Source organism: Ceratosolen solmsi, unplaced genomic scaffold, assembly GCF_000503995.2.
Source record: "Ceratosolen solmsi marchali unplaced genomic scaffold, CerSol_1.0 scaffold6, whole genome shotgun sequence".
NCBI classification, from domain to species: Eukaryota; Metazoa; Arthropoda; class Insecta; order Hymenoptera; family Agaonidae; genus Ceratosolen; species Ceratosolen solmsi.
The window spans coordinates 422,749-448,388 of record NW_011948414.1 but is presented as its reverse complement, the minus strand read 5'-3'; the positions used below and the strand labels follow the sequence as shown (position 1 = coordinate 448,388).

Below are 25,640 nucleotides of genomic sequence, written 5' to 3'. Positions count from 1 at the left end.
TATATTTTTCTCCTGTGTTTACAAATTCTTGAAAAACAAATGTAATTAAGAACTTAAGTACTTTGAAAAGTCACGCGTCAGAGCTCATATAAGTTTATTTGGAGCTGAATTTATCGAATCTTCATCAGTTTAAAAGCAATTTGATCTTTTCTTGAAAAATTTATACAAAAAGTAAAAGAACAAGACCATAATGATCATAACCTAATGCTGTCATGCACCTGAGCCGCTCTCTCGATTCATTCTATAACAATTTTTTTTTTACTAAAAGATTTTTAAGAAATAGTCATACATTAATAAATCTATTAATCTATTAGAGATTTTGTAATAACGTTTAAAGATTTAGAAAAATTCAATGATTAATAGCATCAATTATCAATCGCTTATTTATTTCAAATAATATAGTTTGGTAAGTTATTTATACATTATTGTAAACGCTCTTTACCAACGATTTTGTTCATATGTTTGTTGAATTAAATTAAAAAATACGTCATAATAGTAGAATTATAAAAATAATTGGAAAGTTAATTTCCTTGCATTTATATTTTAAAATTGTATACATTAATAACTTATACTTCTGTTTGAAATAATCAGTGATGAAGTATTTAATAAAAAAAAATATATAAACAAACGACTATTTACATTATTGCGTTTATCGCGGTAATAAATAAAATTAATTTGATCGTTGAATTAATAACGATATATTAATTATTATAATTATTACGTGTCCTCATAAGTATTTTAATTATTCCCTTAAATATTTTCAACAAAGGAGAATACGTGTATTTTTCTTATCCTATAGGAATACTTTGATGTTGATATTTAAATTTGATTATTATGTTATAGTTTCAAATAATAATATAATTAAAATGGGGCTGTAAAAGTAATGAAAATAATTTTCAAACATTAGTTAACCTGAAACATGGGAACCAGAGCAGTTGCTGTAACTTCGACCACGAGCGCAGTTGTTTTGCCCGGAGAAGCTAATCTAACCGGTGTTCTAAGACTTTTAGAAGATTTGGCAAGGCTTTCCGAAGATAAAGAATCCGCAGACATAGTTTTTTTACTTGGTAGAGAAGAAAGTCCAGTCTACGCACACAGAATTATCATGCAAGCTCGATGCAAAAACTTTTCATCCGCTAAGTGTATCGGTACTGCTGGAAATCCAACTCCAATTAGAATGCCTCACGCTTATCCAGAAACTTTTCGTCAATTTATACATTATGTATACACTGGTAAAATAATGCTACAAGACAGCGGTATATTCGAAATGCTAGGCCTAGCACAGGAATTGGGAGTCGAAGAATTGTGGCGAAGTTGCGAAGAACACGTATCTGTCACGTTAAGTCCTAGCAATGCTTGTGCACTATTGAGCGCTGCGCTGGATGCTCAAGAACGAATTCTTAGCGTTAAAGGAGCATGTTCTTCTTTTATTGAGCGATGTTTCGCTTACATAGGGGAAAATGCTGTGGATACAGTGAAAACTAATGCATTTTGTAACTTACCTAAGGATGCCATAATTAAACTTATCTCCTCGGATTACCTAGGCTTAGAGGAAGAAGATGTGTGGAGAGCTGTCCTTAATTGGGCAAAGTATCAGACTGGAGTTACTCAGCCAACTCAACACTGGACCGAAGAAGAAAGAGCTAGAGTTTGTCAGCATCTATCCGGTGTTATAAATCACGTACGGCTGCTTTTAATAGATAGCCAAGTGTTTGCGGAAGAGGTGGAACCCACGGGAGCAGTTCCTATTGAATTATCATTGGAGAGGTACAGGTAGGCAGGTATCGATTATTAAAAATTATAAATATTTGTCAATGTAAAAAGTTCATCAACTATGAATATGAAAATAGTCGTATTTTAATATTGAATTTTCCCTCGATATTTGTAAACAGAAAATTATTGACATATTCATTTAGTCGACTGGACAATGTTTTCAGGCAACATTGGCGAAAAAATTAATACGTCAATTACTTAACGACGAATGTTAAATATTAGGTACGCTGCCCTACCTAACAAACACACGGACATTTGCTCGGACAAACGTCTACAACCCCGAATTGGACCCTTCCTCTTCCCAGGCTCTCAAATCCTCTCAAAGGACAAAATGGGTTTTCAGAGGCTATTGAATCAATGGTACGGTGTGCCCAAGCAATCCTGGCGCCTCGTTTACCGGGCATCGAGCCACGGTTACGCGGCCTCGGCCTTTCACCGTTACTGTGACGGAGTCTCCCCCACTTACGTTATCATTCTGGGTAAGCAAATTACTTTTGTCATTTGGATCCTTGTAGCCGCTGTTTCGCCTGTTCAATCTCGAATCCGACAACAAATGCAAACAACGAGACACTTGAATTTTATAAAAATACAAGGCTAATTGAATGTGATAAACTTGTACTATTCTTTCGACAACGCGTTAATGGGCATTTGACAGGACATTTGGAGAAACAGTAAACAGTAAATAATGGATAGGAGATACTGATTTTTTTTATACTTATATAATATGCACATAATTTTCAACGTCTACCTTTAAAATAATAACAAAATAATAACAAATAAAAAAAATAACAAACTCTCATTTAAAATAATAACAAAGTAATAACACAACAAAAACAAATAATACAAATTTATATAAAGCAATATTAATGTGAACTTGTGGTGTGATCCATTGCCAAATCAAGGTAATAATTAATTTCTTTAATATTTATATATTGTATTCTAAATGAATGTGCAGTAATTAATGTGTAGTAGGTTACACGCAAACGCACAAACACAAATGATTATACGAGCACGCAGTTTTTATTTATGTACACATATTGTCACTCCAATTTTATATCATCAATAAAACAAACAAGTTACGTACCTCCTTGATTATAGACATCAATCGTCGTCAACTAAAAAACTGATTGCTCATTTGTTCAATGTCAACCTATAACAAATTATTATTTAATTTATAAAAAAAAAAAAAAAAAAAAAAAAAAAAAAAAAAAAAAAAAATAAAAAAATTGTTAAAAATTCATAAGACTTTGAGTTATGCACAAATAACACAAATAATAGCTCACGAATCCGCTAATTTTTAAAGTAAAAAAAAAAAAATTGACGCATAGTAATGATAATTTTATGCTATTTAATTTAAAAAAAAAAAAAAAAAAAAAAAAAAAAAAAAAAAATAAAAAAATTGTTAAAAATTCATAAGACTTTGAGTTATGCACAAATAACACAAATAATAGCTCACGAATCCGCTAATTTTTAAAGTAAAAAAAAAAAAATTGACGCATAGTAATGATAATTTTATGCTATTAATGCAAGTGAATAAGATTAAATGGTAGAATATCTTGCGAATTATTCTCGATTAGGCTCGAGGGGTGAAATTTGCGGAGGCTTCTGTGACATACCCTGGGGTAAGACGAGTACCAAGTGTCATCAGTACATTCCATCGGAGAAGGCTTTCCTCTACACTCTGATAAACAATCAAGACGTGCCTCCAACCAAGTATGATGTCGTTAAAAAGCCATTTGCCATCTGCCATCACCCGGAAATTGGGCCAATTTTCGGAGCCGGTGCCGATCTCTGTATATCGAGCAATTGTAACATCAACAAGGAAAGCTATAGCAATTTGCCACACAGCTACGACGGTGAATACGCCTCGAATTCCATTCTCATGGGGGACTATTACTTCTCGGTTGTTAACTACGAAGTTTTTACATTGAGCAGCGCAGGTTCTAAGGCGAATCATTAATGTTTGTTGGATTAAGAGGAGGTGAAGGAGGAAGAAGAGATGGAGGAGAAGCAGGAGGAGGAGCTAATGTCCAATGTGAGCTTCTATCATTGGAAACCTTCACAGATTATTTTATAAAGTGTCGAAACAGCGTGCCATTGCATTTCAATTTACTCTTTAAGAAGCTCAATCTCCATTTACTTTTATATTAATTATCTCCTTTGATATTTAATTATATATAATATAGGGAATATGATCGACTCTCTGGAATTTCTAATGTGAAAGCTATTCACAGCTAAATATAATAGGAATAGCATTATTTTTCATGTTTTAGCGATTCAAAATATTCAAGAAATCACATAATCAAAGAATTAAAGCGCAACAAGAAATTAATTAGAGAAATAAAAGCATTTTTTTTTTATTTATTTTATTATTATTATTATTTTATTTTATTATTTTTTTTTTTTTCTAATCTATGAAAAAGTTAAAATTGTAAAATAGCGTGTAATAATAATAACATTGAAATAATTTTGACATATTGCGCGCTTAATTAATTATCAATTAAAAAATTAAAAAAATTTAAAGCATATTTAATTAAGCATAAACTATGCATTAAAAATTTTATCATTATAATATTGAATTTATCAAAGCTTTATTTATCCAACATCATTATTTAATAACTATATCGAATTCACTAACGATATTTTAAAATATTTTATATTCTTTAACGTTTTGTTTCTGTGAGTTCGTGCGTGCTTGCGTGCGTGTATAATATATCAAAACGTACAATGACGTTTAAGAGCAACTACAGATAAAAATATAAATAATTTTTTGCTGGCAAAATTATGATTTCACATTTAAGTTATAGTAGACTCAAAATTGTTTTATATTCTGATGTATAAAGTCGGGAAATAAACATCATTATGCATATACACAACTAAATTTCTTAACAACGACATTATGTAATAACGTTTTATATACAAAACAAATATGTTAACAAAGATCTATTATTGTAAAATTTATCATCGATATCCCAACGGGAAAATGTATTATTATTTTTTTTTTTTTTTTTTTTTTATTGCTCGAAAATTCGAACCGAAATATATCCATTGAAATTAAACTATACTGCATAACAATACATACATGCATACGTTATAACAGAATATACGTTGCTAAATACAAAACTGTGTATCTAATAAAATATTATCGATCGATTTACTTATCCATAACGTGTCCATCCTCGTATTTCGTCGTTACTAAGAAAAAAATGTTACTTGTTTGAAGTTGAAATGATAGTAAACAGTATTATCGTATAAGGTTTACGACACGTACAACACACGCACGCACACACACATATATTTTTATACGAATATTTTTATTACACGATGTATTTTATGTACGTTTACAAATTTGCAATAAATTACTTTTAACATAAGAAAATTTAAAATACAAGAAATAAAATTAATTTATTATTTAATACCTCGTAGTAAGTAAATTAATTCCAACTCAACAACAGAAATTTATTAGGTGAATAATTTTTATATGTATTTGATTTTATTTTATGCAAAGGTTCGTTTTTAATTTTTAACGAAACATTTGTCTTGTGTGAATTCAATTTGCTGTATCTCCATGACATTTACAGTATACGTAAAATTTCGTTTTATAAAGTTCTATACTTAAAGTCTTAACAAATTCTAGACAATACAATATTTAAAAAATTTTTTTACTTACCTTTGGATTATTTAAATTAATGTGTTACGACAATTAATGTATTTAATATTAAAAATAAAAATTAATTCACATTTAATACTGGTATGCTGAATAAATTTTATTATCAGTTCCGTAATTTTCTATGAATTGTCGAGATTCTTTATTTCATTAGAAATTTTTATGAATAAAGAGTAAGAATAAGTTAGACGGATAGAATACCTTCATTTACATATATTAACTAAATAAATAAAAGTATATATTATATATTTAATTTATTGGTTTCCAATATTAAATTTGATATCGAGTGCGATGGTCATTTAAGGCATTCCTTACACCCTTCATTTTAATTGTTATATTAATAGTGATACGAATAAACATTTTAAATAGTAATAAAGTTTTTATTTCGTAATGAGTCATAAGATCCTTAAAACATAAAAGTTAATGATATGCGTGTGTATAGTTTGCAATAATAAAATGGAAGTATATCTTATATAATTATAAGATATACATTAAAATTATAATTATGTATAGTATTGATCAAAAATTCATAGGAAATTAAATTAACTAGCAAATTAATCACAATTGTACGATCAGGTTAATTACCGTAACAATAAATCTCTATTTTTACTATTTTTTTAAATTAAAAATACTGTTTAATGTGCTAACAATTACATCGTATAATATTCATAAATTTCGAATTTGTCAATTAATTATTTATTTTGAAATTGCACAAATATTATTAAATGATCTTGGATCAAATATCGTTTATTCAATTGAAACTGATGCTCTTATCGATCATTATTTTTTAAAATATTTTACTAAATATTAAGATTATTTAATTTGATAAAATGTTTAATTTATGTTTATATTGGATTTGTTACATTGTCATTACAATGACCTTGCAATTTTTTTTTTTTTTTTTTTTTTTACAATATACGAGGCATTGAATTTCTCATCTCATTCTGTTATATTTAACGCAAAAACAATTATGTTACCGTAAATAATGTGATATTTTCCTGATAGTTTATCATGAAAATTTTGAAAAAATATATCTAAACATAAACTATTGATCATTCACGATATGCTAACTTGGACATTGAATAAATATTGAAATTTACCGTTGAAAAAGACAAAAATAATATGTTTTAAACATTTAAACTCAAATAATAGATCATTTGGCTCAAGAATTATTCAAATTATATATAAAATTAATATAAAATGCTGCTAGTTTGAATTCATAATATTATTTTAAACTTCAAATTATTTAAGAAAATATTAAGAATGTAAATTGCAGAGTTTGCACAAGCGAGTTAATTTATTGATGCGGTATTTTGGAATTTAAAATGACTCATATGAGAACCGAAAGAAACAGTTTTTATCTAACTACTCTGATTTTTTGTTCCTTATCTGAACTATTTTTTTGCAAACAACAATTTAGTGCTTATACATTTAAGACACGCAAATATCGTTATTAATAATCATTATTTAAAAAATTTACAAGTTTCATCATCTTTATATACATATAATTGATTTAGCAAAAAGAATAATTAAGAAATGGTAAAAAGATTGTATATAAATGAAATATTATACTTTGAAATGCTGGTGATCAATAACGGCTTAAAAACAAATTTCCAACAAAGCAAGTCTATGTAGAATACATGAAATTTAATTACAATAAGATGATTCTCTGAAAATATTTAAAACCTTTAATTTTATTGTTTTTTTTCTTCTTTTTAATATTAATATTTCAATTTTATTTTATTCCTCTTAGTGTTGGTTATTGTAATTTCATTAGGAGCGATAAAAAAGAAAAGAAAAAAAAAGGTATTTTTAAAACTAATACAGGACATTGAAACATATGTAAAATATTTGTTTTAGAGACATGCTTATATGCGATACAAGCAAGAACAAGACATGAATATATGAAATGAAAAATACAAGATTTTCAGTTAATAACAGAAGATTGTTCAGTCGCAAAACTATAATTGGCTAAACACATACACATAACATACAGTATTGGTCGATAGGTTTATAGGAATCTTCTTTATTGTCTAATTTTTTTTTTAATTTTTTTTTTTTTTTTTTTTTTTTTTTATAAAGAAATGCGGTTCGACAACTGGTGTATTATTACACTTTAATGCATTATGAATATTTTTTTTTATAATGTATAAGAAAATAATGTGGATTTCACTACATATTCGATTAAAAAAGATAAAAATATACCTAACGAAAATCTTTATTATGGTAATAATATTGATTATGCTGAATATAATTACCTGTTACGATAAAATTGTAAAATAGAGGTAAAAATGAATTATTACAATTATGAAAAATCTTGTCTCTAGTTAGAAATAATATATCTCTTTTAATAGTTTGTATAAATTTTCCGTTTAAATTCTTTATGATATAAGAGATAGAAGAACACTTTTCAAATCAATTTTACTAGGGGAGTTTGATATCTCATTATGTTATAGTAAAGACACATAATTTGCATAAAATACTCTAATTTTATGAAAAAAAAAAAAAAAAAAAAAAAAACGGATTAACAATGATTACGATAATAACTATTGAACTTATTATTTAAGAATGTGAGATAAATATTATTATATGCGTGTTATAAAAGATAATTGCGTCATGAGAACATTTCTCTAGACATAATAATAATCGTACTGTAAATTTCGATGTTATAAAGTATGGCCATAAAGAATGAATTTGTAACGATTGCCAATAAAGTTATATAAAATTAATGCTCAGTGCAATGCTGAGTAGGATTCTTCTTTCTATAACTGATATCTTACTCATGGGATTTAAAAATATGTCGATTAAAGATAGGGCTCGAATACGTTCTTCGATATGAAAAAGAAAAGTGTATTTATCTTTATTTAATCAACAATCTTTCAAATTTCATTTTAATTAATTATGTTCCGCAGCTTCGATGCATATATTGAAACGATAATAATCGCTAAAATGTTTGGAAATCTTGGGTAGAGCATGGGTGAGATGAGCAGCGCCCGCTTTACATGGACGTCGGCGACCAGAAGTTCATCTCACGGAACTCCGAGGGCTTCGCCTGCAGAAGGTTCAGGTGGGTTGTGGAACTAGCGGCGACCTCCTTATTACCCGTAGCCTTATCCTCGGTCCCGAAATAGGTTAAGTTCTGGGACGATATCGACTTCTTACGGCTGAGCGCCCGCTGCGGAATCTGCTCCATCTGCTGCTCGTCCTCCTCCGCGATCTTCGGGGCGATGAGCTCGCGCGACTGTCCAAGGATGCTGCTGAGCAGCCAACCATTTCTGCCACGTTCGCTCTCATGGAACAATCGCTGACGACGACGCGACTTGGGGGAACTATCCGGGGAGACACTCGGCGATGCTATCGGCGTCACTGGCAGTGACTTGCTCCCCTTCCTCTGCTGCTATTGGATATTGGATAGACTCGATAATTCTATTATTATTAACAGCATCCTCGTCATACGTAAAATCAACGCGATGTAAAGGTGAAGTATTGGGATCGATGTTTTTCTCCGAGCTATCGACAAGATAAGTTCTCCTCGCTAGTATTTAGCACCTGATTTACGGAATTTCGAACTTTAGATGACGACTTTAGCGAGCGATTATGGTCGCTACGGTCGTAACTTTCGCAATGACTTTCGCGATCGAAGCCTCTCGCCTCGCTTCTCTAAAAGCTCTCGCGATCGATCGATCGATCGATCGAACGGTCGAACGATGGAACGATGGAACGATGGATCGATCGATCGATCGTTACTCGGCCGTCCAAAGCTCCGATTACTTACCAATTAAATATTATCGCGGAGTATTGTTTTAAACTTTCTTCTCTTTTAATCATTTTTATTTACATATTTATGAAATCATGAGAAATATATCTTAGATCGACGTGAGAGGGCAATTTTATTATAATGCGTAAATTCGTTTAATTGCCGATGCCTATAGTTATAGTATACTTGCTGATTAAATAACAATATGGTGCTTATGTAGCTAGAGATTCTACTTATGACTAGAAGTAGAACAGAATTCTGGCACACTTTACCTGAGTTGGTAATTCGTTGGCTTGATTTTGGTTAGCAGCCGAAGACGAAGCTTCCGAGGTGTTGAACTTGCCGAATTTGCACGACATTATTTGATTAGCTACATACACAATCGAACGGCTACTCTCGGTGATTTTTTCATTACGAAACTCATCATCGCTATGCTGTTTAGACTTTATAGAGTTTGCAACAACGACCTTCGGCCCATTTCCTAGAAATAGTAAATAGCTCTTTCTTTAACATCGTAATAATTATTATTTCATGTTCATGCGTATAGTCAAACGAGCGATTTATATGTATTGCTTTAATATCATTGTATATGAAATACTGCACTTTCTCTCGAGCATAATACATAATTTTTAAGCAGTGAAAAAATCAATATCGATTCATAATTACCAATATAAACTATATATTTTTATTGCAAGAAAAACCTCCTTCGAAGCATATATGCTAATCGTTTCTTTTGCCACTTATAAAATTATATAAACATAATATAATATTTTATGTTTAAGCTATAAATTTAACAAGAACAATGACGCTAAAATTAATTTTCAAATTTTGACGATTTATTTAGCATTTGACAATAAGATTTATAAATTTTTTTTATTATTTTACAATACAAACTATGTCGTCTTAGATTACGTATAACCTTACTATATATATTCCACTACTTGTAGCATGTAGTTCAAATATGTTCATCCAAGCTAATTATTAGCTTACATATTATAAAGCAAGCAAATATTAGCATATTAGCGGTGGTGTATCGCTGAGGTTAGAAGATTATTTGAATTTATAAAATTATTGCCCAATACTTGAAAGAAAAGAAAAGAAAAAAATAATAATAATAGACGTAATATTTATGGGAGTGTTATTTAAATGTAGTTTAAATGTGAAATGTATATTCTCATTTATAATTATATGTTGATATCGGCATAAGAGATGTCTACTTATTCATGGAAAGCCAGACAAATCGTTAGGTATTATTATAAATAACTTTATATATATATATATAAATAAAACCAATAATACCTAAATACAACGTAGTTTTCCTTAATTTTATAATACAGTCGCCGTTTGTGTACATGAATGCGTCAAGTAATGATATTGAAGCAAATCGATAATTGCGTAAATAATTACGCAAATAATTATGTAAACAAAAATATGTAAATAAATTTAACAGATCGGCCATTACCTTGCATATTAATTTTTTTTTTCTGTTTCAGTAGAAATTATTGTAAATTTCAATATTACTTAAAAGGTCAAATTAATAATGATATATTATTGATGAAACGAAAAGATTAAGATGATCATGAAAAAATCCCGTTAATATCGAAGCGACACACACCTTCGTTAGTCGAGAATGGTGTTAATTGCTGTGAGGATAATAGATGTTTGCTGTAGTCACTCGAGTGAGTATTTTTATTGTTCGTACTGTTGTTTTGCTCGTACAACAGTTTAGTGGATGTCGATCTGTCTAAATCTATTTTATTACCAAAAAGCTTATTTATGGATATGAAACCTTCGTTGCTATTAGTGGTGGAGGGAGTGGATGTGGCTTCTTGCTTCGGATAACGGATGTAGAAGAAGTTGTCGTCAGCTGGGGGACTAAAAGTACTGTCTGTGTAATCGAACCTAGAACAAGCATTTTAAATCCTGATTTAAACGTCTAAATATTTTTTTTTTTTTTATTATCAATTTTAGCGCTTTTTATTATTCTCTCTCTCTCTCTCTCTTTATTACAAAGCATTATACACGAAGCGTGTGCAATATTATGGTTTTCCAATATTTTAACGTCTGCACAATATAAAGGTGTAGTTCGTATGATCTTAATGCGTAAGCTAAGGATAACGTTAAACAAGTATTTCAATTTATAGTAATAATATTGTTGAAACTTGCAAATACTTGAGCAATAAATTATTAAATGAGTAAGAAGTAAAAAGCACATTAATTAAAATTATCGTATAGGTTAATTTACAACGTTAATAGCATATTAAAGAGCCTTTCTGTTATCAATACGTAAATTCAATATCAATTCATCAATTTTAAGATAAATTATTGTTAATCATATTATCGTAATATATTATTGGTCATAAATTATCTTATAATATTTAGTAGTGGGACCATTAGTTGATCTTGTACACAAGATTCATAATGCAATTCTAGAAGATTAAACAATCATATAAAACAGGTATCAAATTATAATTGTAATTTATAAGCAGGTCGATTGTAAGTTAATAACATAAATTCTTGTTATTTTTACGTGTCACTCGTTTTCATAATAAAGAAAACATTATCGATAATGAAATTATTTACAATTTGATTATTGAAGAATTTGCTCTACGTATATTTCATTCAACATAATTGCATAAAAAATTCTACTTTATTTATTTACATTTTACATAATTGTCTTTTTATGTTATGAACAAATGTTTCCAATTGAAATCAATTTATTTAATATTTAATGTTAAAATGTATATAATATTTAAGCTGTAATTATTATATTAAAAATAAGTAAATTATCAATATTCAAATTACTAGATAAAATAGTATCTCAAAATTTTATTCATACTAATATAAGATATGATTAATGACATGCAATTTTTAGATAAAAAAAAAAAAAAAAAAAAAAAAAAAACAAAAAAACAAAAGAAAAAAGAAAAAGAAGAACATTGAAAATAATTGTATGTCACGAATAATTCTATTAATCTCGCTCTTCAATTTAAATATTAACATATTTGAACTACGAATTATTAATCATTTCAACAGAGTTTACTTTATATTATAAATTTTTATAAGAATGCCTTTGGTATTGTTAAAAAGTGAATTGATAATTAATTTTTGTATACTTCCTTTATCACGTATGAAACATAAGATTTTCATAAATTCAAAAGACCAAATTATTAAATAAGGCCATAGAATATAAACAAAATATGACTATAATTATATTACGCTTATTATTATTAAGCACTTTCTTTTACTTATATTAAATTATTTTCAAGCTTATAATTATATTTATTTTTTATATGTAATTTAGAAAGTTTCAATAATTTTTGAATATTTGTATCATTTTATCCTCAAAGCCTATCCTTATATTAATATAAATTTAAATGCAAATTGTTAAATATATTTTAATACTTTTTTTCCATATATTATGAATATTTTTATCTTTTATAATCTGGATAACAATTACCTCGGATATATTTATGTATTTTTATAATAGAGTAGCGAATGTGCGTGAAGTTTGTAAAGTTAAAAAGGTTAATAACACAAAAAATTTTATTTTTAATTTTATCTAAAATAGATAAACATATTTATATATATGACTAATTTATTTATTTAATTATAATAAAACCTAGATTATTCAATTATTCTAAAACTGAATCTTCATTATTATTATAATCTTTATTAGTCCATTATTATTTACTGACTCTCATACAAATAAGACATGCACATGCGTACATTTTTAAATGCGTTTATTTTGTTTTAACAATGTTAACTATATATATATACACACACACGCACACACACATATATATATATATATTTGCTGACTTTATATTAAAATCATAACAAATTTTTAATACATTTTTAATTACGTCTTGATACTAATAACAAGTCTTATTAAATATAAAAAGTCAACAAGTAACAAAGTTAAAATGCGACGATTAAAATTAATGATAGTAATGATTATTAATTCTAAGTAATTACTCTAGTTACATTCTAATTAAAATTCTAATTAAATATTGTTTAAATATAAATATCTTTAACAATGAAAATTCTAACCTCGTGAATGTTGTAAATCACATGTTCAGCATATGTTTCCTGCACATGTTTTCGCCATTTCTGTTAAATACATTAAATACCATTGGGAAGTATACAATACAATCTTTCGGATGATGAAAATATACCTTAAATTATATGAATAGGACATCGAATTTATGGTGATAAGTACATTCGAAAGGGTAAATATGCATAGTTATGAAAAAAAAAAAAAAAGGTATTTATCATCCAAGAGACTAAACTGCAATAAATTTTGTTGATCTTTTAAAGTTTTAGTTAAAGAATTTGTTTATTATTTAAAATATTGAGCAAAAAATATTTTCTATATATATTATTTCGTATACATATTATCCGATGTATTAAAGTATAATAAAAATATTTATTTTAAATGAGAATTGACAGCAAATATTTTAATTATATTTAACAATTTTAAATGTACATATTTATAATATATTTATAATATATAAATAATAATTTTAATAGACCTAAACATTTTCTAAATCTAATAAACTTTCAAAATTAATGACATAAGCAAGTTGTTCCAAAGTTCCAAAGTTGTTTATAAGTATTTATTATAGCTCAAATCATTAATTCACTTATAAATAATACGAAATTGTATAAAATGCCAGTAAATTTATCTTTATCTTTATGCATATATAAATAATGTTTTTTTTTTTTTTTTTTAATTCCATGCGGATAACAAAATGCCTGCAGGGAATGATTAAATTTAAATAAATCATTACATTAAGGGAAAGCACTTGTTAATATATAATTATATTTATGAATTGAAGTAATTTAAAAAGCATATAAATATAAAATTAATTTTAGTTTGTTTCTACTGACAAAGTCACTGCTTCCACGATTTATTGACGCGTATGTGTAATAGGTATAACGTACAAGGTAAGTCGATAAAATGAATTAATGATTCGTATAAATACGTAAAATAGTTTAAATAATTCATATTAAAGCTTCAACACATTTAAGATATTTAACTAACTTTTATGGATAACTTTGAATGCTTTTAAATTTAGAGATTTTCCATAGTATTTTCAGTTTCATGTTTCAATAAGTTTCTTTAACACATTCAAAGTTTAAATTCTGATAAATTAGAAGTATAATAATAAAGAAAGGGCCAATTTTAAAAACCATTTACATATTTCTAGTAATGTTTATAGTGAGATATACTTAAAGATTATATATTATATTGAATGTTTATGTTAGTGCATTTGAGCTTAAACGGAAAGTAATTAAAATTACAATTTAAAGTAAGTTTGATAAATTTATAACGAATTTCAACATCCGAGAACGAAATTCAAACCAGTGTCTCAAAAGTCTAGATATTGATATTTAGGAATTTTTTCTTTTTAATTTTAGATTTCAATAATAAATTAATTATTTTGAATTCTAAAATGCTCAATTATAATTAGTAAGTATTGGACCTTGAAACACGAAACCAAGAACATATGAAACATTGAACTGTTGCATAAGGAAATAATTTTTCTTTTCAAATTGTAAAATTAATTAAATCACAAATACAAACAAAAAAAAATAAATAAAATAAAATAAAATAAAATGCAATACAAAACGAAATAATATAATGGAATAGGAAAGAAATTTAAGGAGTAATTAACGGTAAAGGTAAATCAACGGCAATGTTTTGGCAATGAAAATTTAAATAATTCTCAGCACATGCATTATTAAAGCTATGCTTCTATTAATTATCAGACACTGATTAATACATTGAAAAGTATGATGTTTCATGTACACGACACATGCGCTTATCGAGTGTAAATTCATACGTGGTATGTGTGGTCAAATTTTTCTTTTTCTTCTTCTTTTTTTCATTTTCTTTCTTTTTTTTCTCTTCTTTTTATCAATTTGTAGCTATCAGTGTTCGAATGGAACGCTAATAATTTTATACATAAAATATATAGCATAATGCCAATTGCACTTAACAATGATTTTTTAATTAATTGCGAAAATCGGATATTTGTTTTAATAAAATTGAAAAGGCAGTGATTTAATTTACATTAACGAGTAAGTAAAAAAATTTACTGGGTTAATTGCTAAGTTATTGATAAGAGAGAAATTACTTGACTATTGATTATTAAATTAATGAATTTAAAAGTCGTAAAATTTTACTAGCCATTACGAAAAAGTAAAAATATCCTAAGAACTTAGAAATATTATTTTAGTAATTGAAGATTACCACATCAATGTTTCTTGAATTTTTCAAAGTAGGCAACTTATGATAATTTCAATACTTTTCATAATATTTAATTATAATTATATAATATAAAAATTATCCTATCTATTACTTTAAAAAGAATTAATAAATAATTCTTAGCATATATAACCTATTAAAATAGATTCGGTTGCTCATCGTTGACAAATGCACGATGATAAATGTTGATATTGCTAGTAGTAACATAAGACTTACATGTTTTATATTTGCAAATATTGACATTTAATAATTATCAATTTAAATTATCATTTAAATTTGTCCTTTTAAATTGTTATTAGGATTGGAGCCAATTATTTTCCTAATGAATTCAAATATCATTTAATAATAAAATTATTTTATCACGAGCGTTACAGCAAAATTGAGAATTACACAAGCCGCATATAAATAAATAGGTTTAAGAAGAATACTTAAGAGAAATACCGAATGTGCCAATCGAATTTTAAATTGCGCAAGGTCCAAAGCTCGTCGTGAAATAAATTTTTTTATAATGACGGTAATAGACGACGATCGTGAATTATCACCCGGGGAGAAAGAATATCCAATGCTTAAAACCTTTCATTCTCGACAAAAAGCACGATTTACCAAGCAAATGCTCCGCTAGTTGATTTCGTGCGAGCACGAGCGCCAAGGTTTCAGCGCGTATTTCTAGCGCGTCAACATAAATACAAACACCAAGGTAGCTGTGCAAAATGAAGGAAGAAGGCATAATTCGACATGGCATCATCTGTTCTACCCCACCAGGACGTAGCAGCCACGTGACGAGCCACGCAAGCATTTAAATTAACGCGAACGAGCGAGCAAATAAATCGGCAACAGCCGCCCAGCCAAGGAACCGCTCCGAAGTGACGCGCCTCTTTAGAATAGTCACCCGACGAGGAAGACATTATCGCAAGAGCAGGAGGGGAAACAAAGGCACACGTGCGATTAATCGCGCTTTAAAAGACGCGCCCACGCGCTCGCCTTTGCCTAAAAATAAAGCGAGTCACACAGTAGTATCGCTCGTGATGACCGATCGGGAAGAAAAAACACGCTTACCAGCTGTTATTTCGCTGAAAGGTAAACGAGCGCGACCATTGTTCGTCTTCTACTTTTTCTTCTTTTTCTTCTTCTTCTTCTTCTTCTTCTTCTTCTTCTTCTTCTTACGCGCTTTTCGTTACGCGCACAGGACGTTTTGTGCGCGCTTCGAAGCTCTGACTCGATTTAGCAACGAACGCTCTGATGTTGGGATCTCCGATAATCATGTGAAGCGTCCGCTGACTTATTATATCGACTACCACTGATTTACAAAAGTTACACGCACGTGCGAGGAATAGGATCGTTTCGTATTCTTGAACTTTAACAATAAATATACTGGATTTTTTTTTTTCGAGTAATTTTATGCGATTTATTTCACTACTATTTAGATTGATTTTCAGCTGAACAATTTGGAGTTACATTTATCGACTCAGATGTTAAGAATTTAAGGCCTTAAAACAATGTTATGATTGTCAACAAATTGCTGATTAAGGGTTCGCTGGAATTATTTTGAAATTACCAATGGACTTTCAGTTTTTTTTTTTTTTTGTTGTTGTTGTTGTTGTTTTTGTTTTCAACTAAAGCAATTTCACGCACACTACCTACCATCGATTTATGCTTGAAATACTTCCTTCTGGCAGATACATTAAACCAAGAAATTTGCATTAATAAAAAAAGTAAAAGTTACTTCATTTTTTGAAGGGTAATTTTTATATTACGAAAGAAAAATCGATAATCAATCAATGAATCCGTTCGATACATCATTACAATTCCAAAATATATAATTGTTCATCGATGATTCCGTACGCCTTATGTAACTATATTTAACTCGAGTAATCGAGCATTATACAAGCATTGTTGCAAATATGCAGTGTAGGAATGTATTAATATTTCTATATGCCGAGTAATATGTGCAAGTTTAAAGCAATTGTAATGTATTATTCAGTACATCGTAATTTATTCATTATATTCTATTAAAAAATAACGAGTATTAATGATTGTAAATAAATTAAATTTATTTTCCGATGTACATATAAAAATAATAACTATGTAAGAGAGTATCACAAACATGTAAATTAGAATTAGAGTTTCGAGAACAAATAATAAATAAATGAAAAAATAATATTGTTTTCCTACACTGTTATATACTTTAAATCCATGAATATTGAATTCAAAATGAATATTGAATGCCCGATTTACATAATCGGCAACATTTCTGTTTATTAATGCATTCTTATTTCTTATCTTACTTTAATAAATCAGCATCACCATATTTTTTTGCATTCTTTTTAAGTATTGAGTTCGCAAATTATCATTTTTAGGTTAGATTAAAGGGAATGATCAAATGAATAATATGCGAAGGTATTAATTTCAACAACAACTTACAAAATAATAACAGTTGTCATTGTCGATTCTCCATTATTTATATTTCAATTTTGCCTTAATTAAAACTAGTAACTACAAAGCGTAATATGTGCGTGTGTGTGGGTGCGTGTTTTTTTTTTTGTTTTTTTTTTCAATAAATTTGAATTTCAATGCTTACATTTAATTAATTTAATTCTATTAATTATAGATAGATTAATTTTTATATCTGCAAACTATTACTATTTGCTTTTATTTGGCTGTAAATTTTATGATGTATTTTAATTTATTCATTTAATAAAAAGAAAACCATTTGCAATCTGTATTGTCTGTAATCTGTATGTATAAAGTATTTTTTCAATATTTGGGGCAATGTAATTTAAAATATTCCATTATAATAGTTAAAATTTCATTCATATTTTTAACTAAATTTATATTATATATAATTACCACAGTTATTTATTGATTTATATATGTTATATAAATGCATTTGCCAATAAATCTCCGCTTGCGAGGAATCCAACAAGAATAAAATGTTTTCTTTCAGTTTCACTAAATGTACAAGCATTTAACAACTTTTTTTTTTTTTTTTTTTTTTTTTTTTTTAACAATGTTTCATTAAATACTTCAAGCTTCTAGATGTATTTTTTTTTTTTTTAATTTACGAAATTTACTAATATCTATAATATACTAATTGTTTTTTGTACTCTTTTATAATATGATAATATTCGTACTTTTGATTTCATAAATAATAAATAAGCGATAAGATAAGAGAAATTTATCAGAATATAAATAAAAAAAAATAATAAATAAATAAAAATAAAAGAAATACAAAGATAATTATGGAAATACTGTGAATGGCACACGTCATCATTAATAATTAAGGACTTTCTTATACGAATAATATATCATTGTAAGAAACTTAAAAACAAACACAATGAATTCATAAACATTTTGCCAAATATCAACGAGTGCTTGATAATCATGAATAAGGTAAATAAAATAAAATAAATATAAATATAAACTTTTATTGATTAAAGATATCATTTATAAATTATTAATAATCACGAGTTATATATTTGCACTAAATTTTTTCAATTTTCAATTTAAACTATCTTAATATCTTAACTGTCCTAATGAAAATTATAAATATTTTTCTACATTGGACTACATTTTATGGAGAATATCATAAAATACTAAACAATTATAAAATGTGCCGAATCATTTACTTATTTCGTATTGGAATTGATGTACGAATGTAATTTACAGTATTCATTTAAATTATAATCTATACTGGATTGTAAAAGTCAATATGATAATTTTGGATGAAAAGAAATGATGTAAGATTTTTTCGCTGACAATAATGCCGTTTTGACAATTACTTTACTGTTATTACCTTAGCATACATTGCATTTTTACAATATTAATAAGTTATAATCAAAACTGCATTAAGTTTCTTAAATTCTTAAATATACTACTGTATAAATAAAATGTTCGATATTAAAATGTTTGAAAATCTTTCAGACATTCTCGAATCATTGAATAATGAAGAAAGTTATTGAAGATATCTATAATAGTAATAAAATATTTCAAAATAAAAACAGCAGTATAAAAATATTAACTTTAATAATATACTTTTTCTTTCGTGAAATATTTATAGTAAAGAACATAAAATAATGCTATAAAATCAAATAAAATAAACATATATATATATATATATATTATATTTTTCATATATTTATTAATGTTTTCATATTAAAACGTAAGGTTAATTCATTCGTTAGAATAATTGTATAACTTTATTATAGAATTCTTATCCGTAAATTAAGGCCAATTTAAATAGTAAACTCAATATGGTTGCGATGACAAATAGTTGATATATTATTATGCAATCGTTTACGAATAAATGTGATGAAAATTGTTAATTGAAATAATAGTACATCTGAATTTGTTTAATGATTAATTTTTACATAATAATATTCTATAGTAATAGAAGATTTATCTATTCGATACGTATTTGATTTTGACACTACAACACAGATATTGAAAAGGCTCGAATATATGTCAGATGTTAGATTTTTCTTGAAAATAATTTTCTTTAATGCCAGTGCCAGCTTTCAGTTCACTTATTAAAAATAATATTCCTACGTATTTCAAATAACATACATTGAAAAAAAATAAAAATAATATATTATATACATTTTTAATGTATAATATAAATAATCTATAAAATATTAATATATTAATTAAATTTCAAAACAATATTATAACAATTAATTTATATAGAAATATTTGAATATTCTATCATTAACAGTATAAAATAATATTAATAACTCCGTATTATGCTCTTGTTATTAAAGTGAGAGTATTAAATTAGATAGTATTGATTTATTTTATGAATTTTGATGTAAATTATTCTACTTATCTAAATGTGTGATGCAATATTCTATAAACATCATTCTACAGAACTACTGATTCTTATAAAAAATAACGACACCGCGTCAAATATTTTTTGCGCAATGCTACTATTAAATATTAAATTAACGACATATTTTATTTTTTATTTTATAATTACTTGTAAAACGATAAGATTTTTATTTTATAGAATTTACAATTTACAACTATACGTAGAAAATTAAACAAATTGAAATTATAGACTTTTTAAAAAAAATGTGTATTATTATACTACAAAAAATCATTCGGTTAACTATTATTTAAGTATATGAAATGGAAATTAAAATATACGTATGCATTGTAAATTAAGGATAATTTTTGTATTTTTTCATTTTATTAATCGAAATGCTCTTAAAGTCTTATAATTATCAAATTTAACAGAAACTTGAAAACACCTTTGAACTATTCTAAAATATTGAATAATATAAATAATAATAAATATTTATATATTAGCTTCTATTTTAAAGTAATACTGGTATCAAAACATCCACTAATACATAAAATAATAAACGAAAATTCTTTAGCGCTTAAATAATTAAAAAATTTTTTTTTTTAATTATTCAGTTCATTTATACGTAATTTATTAATATATCATACGCACGTAATTGGTTCGATGATTTTTTAAAATTTGATTGATTAAAATTTTCATATTGGTTTCAACATATTTTGATTAATAGTGAAAATATTGTACTTTCTCTTACTTAATATATGCAAACAAAAATACACGAATAATAGTTATCACGATTTTAATTTGCAAAAGTATTTCTAATAAATGTGTATAGAGTATATAAATAAAGTATACAATTAATGTGTAGCTAATAATTAAAAACCAAAAAAATTAATGTTTTCTTGTATTTGACAAATAATTATTAGTAGTCATCCACACTATTAAATAACGAAGACAATATAAAGTTTTAATTATTAATCATGAATGTCCTTTCATTGAAATTATAAAGAAATACTATTTAAAAATGAAATAATTTAATAAGTAATTTTCATAAATAGACCATTAATGATTTTAAAGTTAACTTCATTATAAAAATATATATTTGAAATTTATAAAATTTAAAAAACTATTTCAGCGTTAACTTAAAAATATTTCAATGAAATTTTTCATTTTAAAATAATAGAGTTTTCTCGTCTAATATTAAAATATATCCATTTAATATGTTAAACATAAATCTATTAGTTTAAAGAGATAGTTCAGAAAATATTAATAAACATGAGAATATAAATTTTTATTTTGCGAAATTATGATAAACGTATTAAATTTACTTTGAAATATAAAATTAAACTTATCAAACATCAAACAAATAACCATTTTTTGCGAAAACGATTAGTGATTAATTTTTTTACTAATTAAAGAAATAACTTGTTATTCGTTTCTAACTTATGATTATATGAATAGGAATTTAATTACTATTAATCAATTAATAATTAAAGTAATGTTAAATATTAATTATATGGTATATGATTGATTTATTCTTATAATCTAAATTATTGCAATAAATACCTGGTATCTAATTTTCCTTTCATCCATTGAGGTAAAAATGTAGCTTCTCCAATGAATCTATCAGATGGTCTTGACGAACCCATTTCTTTATTGAAATTTAAAAATCACTATTTTTTATGTAAGTACTTCTTTATTTGTTAACTGAATGTCTTAAAACTTTTACAAATGTGAAAATGTATGTAGAAGTAATAAATTTGTATGGTATAGTTAAATATTTATCTCCCGCTCTTCTTACTGAGTATACGCTTCCTAAGAATATGAGTTTGACACCATTCTACCGATCTAAAAAACAAGATAAATTATTTAAAAGTTATTTAATTAAAATTTCAATGTAGCGATTATTAGATATAATTCTTTTTACATTAAACTAAATTCATTTGAAACAATCCGTTAATATTATCTCTAATATTTTACGATTTATAATTTACTCTACAATAATAAACGATAGAACATTATTAAGGTGGCTTTATAAAAAATATCAATGCTTAGTTTAATACATTTGCATAATGTCTGTAGTATTAATTATAATTGCGTACAGATGTAAGAATAAGGTCATATTTTTGTAAGAACAAATTACATTTGCAATTACACGTTCATTAAACATAAGCATAAACATATATTAGATATTATAATTTGTTTTATCGCTATCTCTTATGTAATATGAAGCTTTAGCTATATATATATATATATATATATTTTTTTTTCTTTCTTTTTTTTTTTTTTTGTTACAAAATAGCACTATCATTAAGCGTTTTATAATAATTTTAATGAAAAAGAACAATGTATCTCTTGTGTGTGTTTCATCAACTTTTAACATTGGTTGCTCATTGTGAAATCCATTGAGTAATACAAAAATGCTCAAGCAAATACGGTCTAAAAATACTAATAAGTAAATAATATTAACTAGATCGAAAATCCAAAGTCTCGATAGAATTGTAATATCTCCCAACATCTTATCGAACAACGTTCAATTTGTCAATACATCAAGTGCTGTAAATTGTTCCAAAGCAAAAGCCATGTTGAGGAGTGCGTCGCACGTATGGACGTTTCTTGGAAATTAAAAATTAGAACGCGCATAAAAGCAATACTCACCCGACTTTTTCTGCAAGTTGTGGAATTTTTGAAAAAAGCCCCCATAATTTACGTCGGAATGAGCGAGAACCAGTCGATCGTACCGAATCAATCTACAAAAAACTTCCCAACTACTTTGACACTACGCCGCGATACCACTACCCCGTTCACTACTCCGTTCGATCTTTTTTACTTTTGTTATATACTCAGCTCTCCAACTTTCCAAGATGTCAAACCGACAATCATCAGCTTAGCCAATCGCTGTCCAACTTCAAAATGCGCAAGCCAAATTGTTATCCTATTGGTTGGATTGGTCATTGGTTTATATTGCAAGTTTTTCAACCTACCCAATTCCAATTAATTCTACATTTAGATACTTTCGATTTCTTTGTCAATCACTTTGTTTAATATCAAGGCTCGTTTATTAAATCGACGTTAACGGACGTAAACGTACGGTTAATGAGCTAATACGACAGTCGATGAAAAAAACTAGCAATAGAACGAGAGACACAACGATTGTGAAATTACTTTTAGCGTATTTTGCCGATAATTGTGACGCGTCTGTTGACCGTCATTTTCCAATAAGATCGATTATTAGTTAGCTTTCGTGTGAAAATTTCAAAATATTACTCTTTTCGTATTCGAGTTCGATTAAACTTCTATCGCCATAATAAATCTCTATATATATTGACATTTTTATCTTCAAACGATTATAATGAAACAAATGAAATACACTTATTACACGCTTGTTAGCGTAAACTTTACAAGACAAGCGATGCGTAGCGGAAGTATGTTGTTTAAATAATGTATTATAGGAAACAGTGATAAGACGACAATGCTTTGTTAACTGATGGCAATTTATATTTACGTGATTTTGACGGATTTTTCCTCTTCTTTTCGTTTATTCACGCGTTTCTGAAGATATATATACAATATTTAAAAGAAAAAAAAGAAAAAAAAAAGAAGCATATCACGCAAACGAGAAAATTGTAACACACATTGATGATCAATCAACATAATTTGTTTAAATTTATTTTACATGTCAGGAGTACGGAGAGTCTTTAATGTATATGCAAATGTTATTTTAATTATTTTAAACATTGTGTTAATTGAACGTTCGTGGCTAAGAATAAAAGTCAATATAAAAAAAAAAAATATGAAATATTCACATGAAACTAATACTTTTTTAATAACAATTTTTAGGGTTGATAATAAATTAGCAATGAATAATGATGTTTTGTATGAAATTTTTTAACAAAATATAAACAACAAAAGTTGAATTTGAAAATTCCACTCCAAAGTGTGCTTTAATATTGTATATTTTTTTTCTACATTAAAAACTTCAATCCTTCAATTCATCGTATTTAATCATTATATTTATAATATTTATATTTATAATTATTTTATAATAAGGAAATTGAAAGAGGAATATTTACATGTGAAATTATAAATTATGATGTAGCATAAACATATTTGTATTTCGAGCGTTAAGTCATTCTTGTAAGATAAACGCGCACAGCGACAATGAACAAAGATAGAGATATAACCATTATATTAACACGTGTTTGTTCATGTAACGAAAACATTAAATTTCTTTGTAAATAAGTAAAGACACAATATGGTTAAAATAAAAAAGTTGAAACGAAAGAAAAGATTTCGTGTAAATATTAATAGAAAAAGACTGAGGAATAAATTAAGGAAACTTCCCAATATTGAATGGTACGTTTAATAATATACGTTTTTGATTTATTTATTTATACTTATTTATATTTTGTTAACTACATTGTTATGCTATTTATTACAGTAACGAAATTAAAAATGCATGGAATTTAAAGAAATCAACGGTTAGCAATTTATCACAAATGGGTTTAGCGTATGATCCAAATCAAGTGTTAAAAATTCCAAATAGAAGGCAAGAAATGTTAACAGCAGTGACGACCAGCGATGAAAATAATGATTCGCAAAATGTTAAAAAGGGTATTAAGAGAAAGTTATACGTGGCACAAAATTTGGAAGAAGATGCAAAGTATCCAAGGGCTAGGCTGTTTCGTTTACCCAATAACGAAGTACAATTTGCCACCTATATGATCGATAAATACGGAGAAGATTATAAAGTAAGATTAACATTTTATCCATACATAGGATGTAAAAAGGTGATTACGATATATGTTTATTTGCTTTTTTTCTTCTATTTTTAAGGCAATGGTGAAAGATAGGAAAAATTATAATCAATATACTTGGCATCAAATAAAGAAAAAGATAGATAAATTTAAAAGTATACCAGAACAGTATGCTGAATATTTAGTAAAAAAGGGGGAATTTATTTTGGAAGATTCAACTCCATTAAAGAAAATCAAGCCATCCGTTCAACAATCGGAAGTAAAAATAAATTCAAAACGAGTAAAAAGGAAAAAGAAGAAGCCCAAACTTGTATCGATATGGCACGAAGAAACTGTTGATAACGAGTTAAATAATAATCTTATAAATGACTCTATTGATGATTCTGGGCAAGAAATAATTCCAATTAATCAAATTAACAATGAAAATAAATTAAAATTATTTTCAGATGACGAAACTGAAAATGATGTAAGTACGAGTCAGAACAAGAGTTCTGACAATATTAAATAAATATAATTAAATAGAAATAAGGTATAATTATCTAATTTGGAAAATAAAAGAAATTAAATGTTGAAAAACATGGATTAATTTATTATATCACATATTATCCATTAAT

At 26.6% G+C, this 25,640-nt stretch overlaps 3 protein-coding genes across 5 annotated transcripts; 2 read left to right on the top strand and 1 right to left on the bottom strand.

Annotated features, from left to right (window-relative positions):
* The first annotated feature begins 880 nt into the window (after positions 1-880).
* Positions 881-3,779, top strand: LOC105367766 (kelch-like protein 17). Its single transcript, XM_011506545.1, has 3 exons — positions 881-1,773; positions 1,996-2,252; positions 3,351-3,779. The coding sequence occupies exons 1-3, from the start codon at positions 920-922 to the stop codon at positions 3,731-3,733; spliced, it is 1,494 nt and encodes a 497-aa protein (XP_011504847.1). The 5' UTR covers positions 881-919; the 3' UTR covers positions 3,734-3,779.
* Positions 3,780-7,992: 4,213 nt separating this feature from the next.
* LOC105367765 (uncharacterized) lies at positions 7,993-23,167 on the bottom strand. 3 transcript variants are annotated; one of them, XM_011506542.1, is made up of 5 exons: positions 22,928-23,167; positions 21,836-22,117; positions 10,813-11,099; positions 9,470-9,678; positions 7,993-8,837 (listed from the first exon to the last, which is right to left on the bottom strand). In XM_011506542.1, exons 2-5 carry the CDS (start codon positions 21,916-21,918, stop codon positions 8,439-8,441), a joined length of 978 nt encoding a protein of 325 aa, XP_011504844.1. In that variant the 5' UTR covers positions 21,919-22,117; positions 22,928-23,167; the 3' UTR covers positions 7,993-8,438. The 3 variants fall into 3 exon arrangements, with proteins under 3 accessions (XP_011504844.1, XP_011504845.1, XP_011504846.1); XM_011506543.1 differs by having other exon boundaries at positions 10,960-11,099; positions 22,928-23,164; XM_011506544.1 differs by having other exon boundaries at positions 10,987-11,099; positions 22,928-23,163.
* A 1,266-nt stretch (positions 23,168-24,433) lies between these two features.
* Positions 24,434-25,575, top strand: LOC105367764 (nucleolar protein 16). Its single transcript, XM_011506540.1, has 3 exons — positions 24,434-24,625; positions 24,711-25,020; positions 25,106-25,575. The coding sequence occupies exons 1-3, from the start codon at positions 24,525-24,527 to the stop codon at positions 25,532-25,534; spliced, it is 840 nt and encodes a 279-aa protein (XP_011504842.1). The 5' UTR covers positions 24,434-24,524; the 3' UTR covers positions 25,535-25,575.
* The last annotated feature ends 65 nt before the right edge of the window (positions 25,576-25,640 follow it).

Coding starts and splice junctions, on each gene's coding strand:
- LOC105367765 (XM_011506542.1), bottom strand. CDS start 21,918: ATGGGTTCGTCAAGACCATCTGATAGATTCATTGGAGAAGCTACATTT. Junction 11,100..21,835: donor AAAGGAAAATTAGATACCAG/GTATTTATTGCA, acceptor TGCTTGTTCTAG/GTTCGATTACACAGACAGTA. Junction 9,679..10,812: donor ACCATTCTCGACTAACGAAG/GTGTGTGTCGCT, acceptor TACTATTTCTAG/GAAATGGGCCGAAGGTCGTT.
- LOC105367766 (XM_011506545.1), top strand. CDS start 920: ATGGGAACCAGAGCAGTTGCTGTAACTTCGACCACGAGCGCAGTTGTT. Junction 1,774..1,995: donor TTATCATTGGAGAGGTACAG/GTAGGCAGGTAT, acceptor GTTAAATATTAG/GTACGCTGCCCTACCTAACA. Junction 2,253..3,350: donor CACTTACGTTATCATTCTGG/GTAAGCAAATTA, acceptor ATTCTCGATTAG/GCTCGAGGGGTGAAATTTGC.
- LOC105367764 (XM_011506540.1), top strand. CDS start 24,525: ATGGTTAAAATAAAAAAGTTGAAACGAAAGAAAAGATTTCGTGTAAAT. Junction 24,626..24,710: donor AAACTTCCCAATATTGAATG/GTACGTTTAATA, acceptor TATTTATTACAG/TAACGAAATTAAAAATGCAT. Junction 25,021..25,105: donor AATACGGAGAAGATTATAAA/GTAAGATTAACA, acceptor TCTATTTTTAAG/GCAATGGTGAAAGATAGGAA.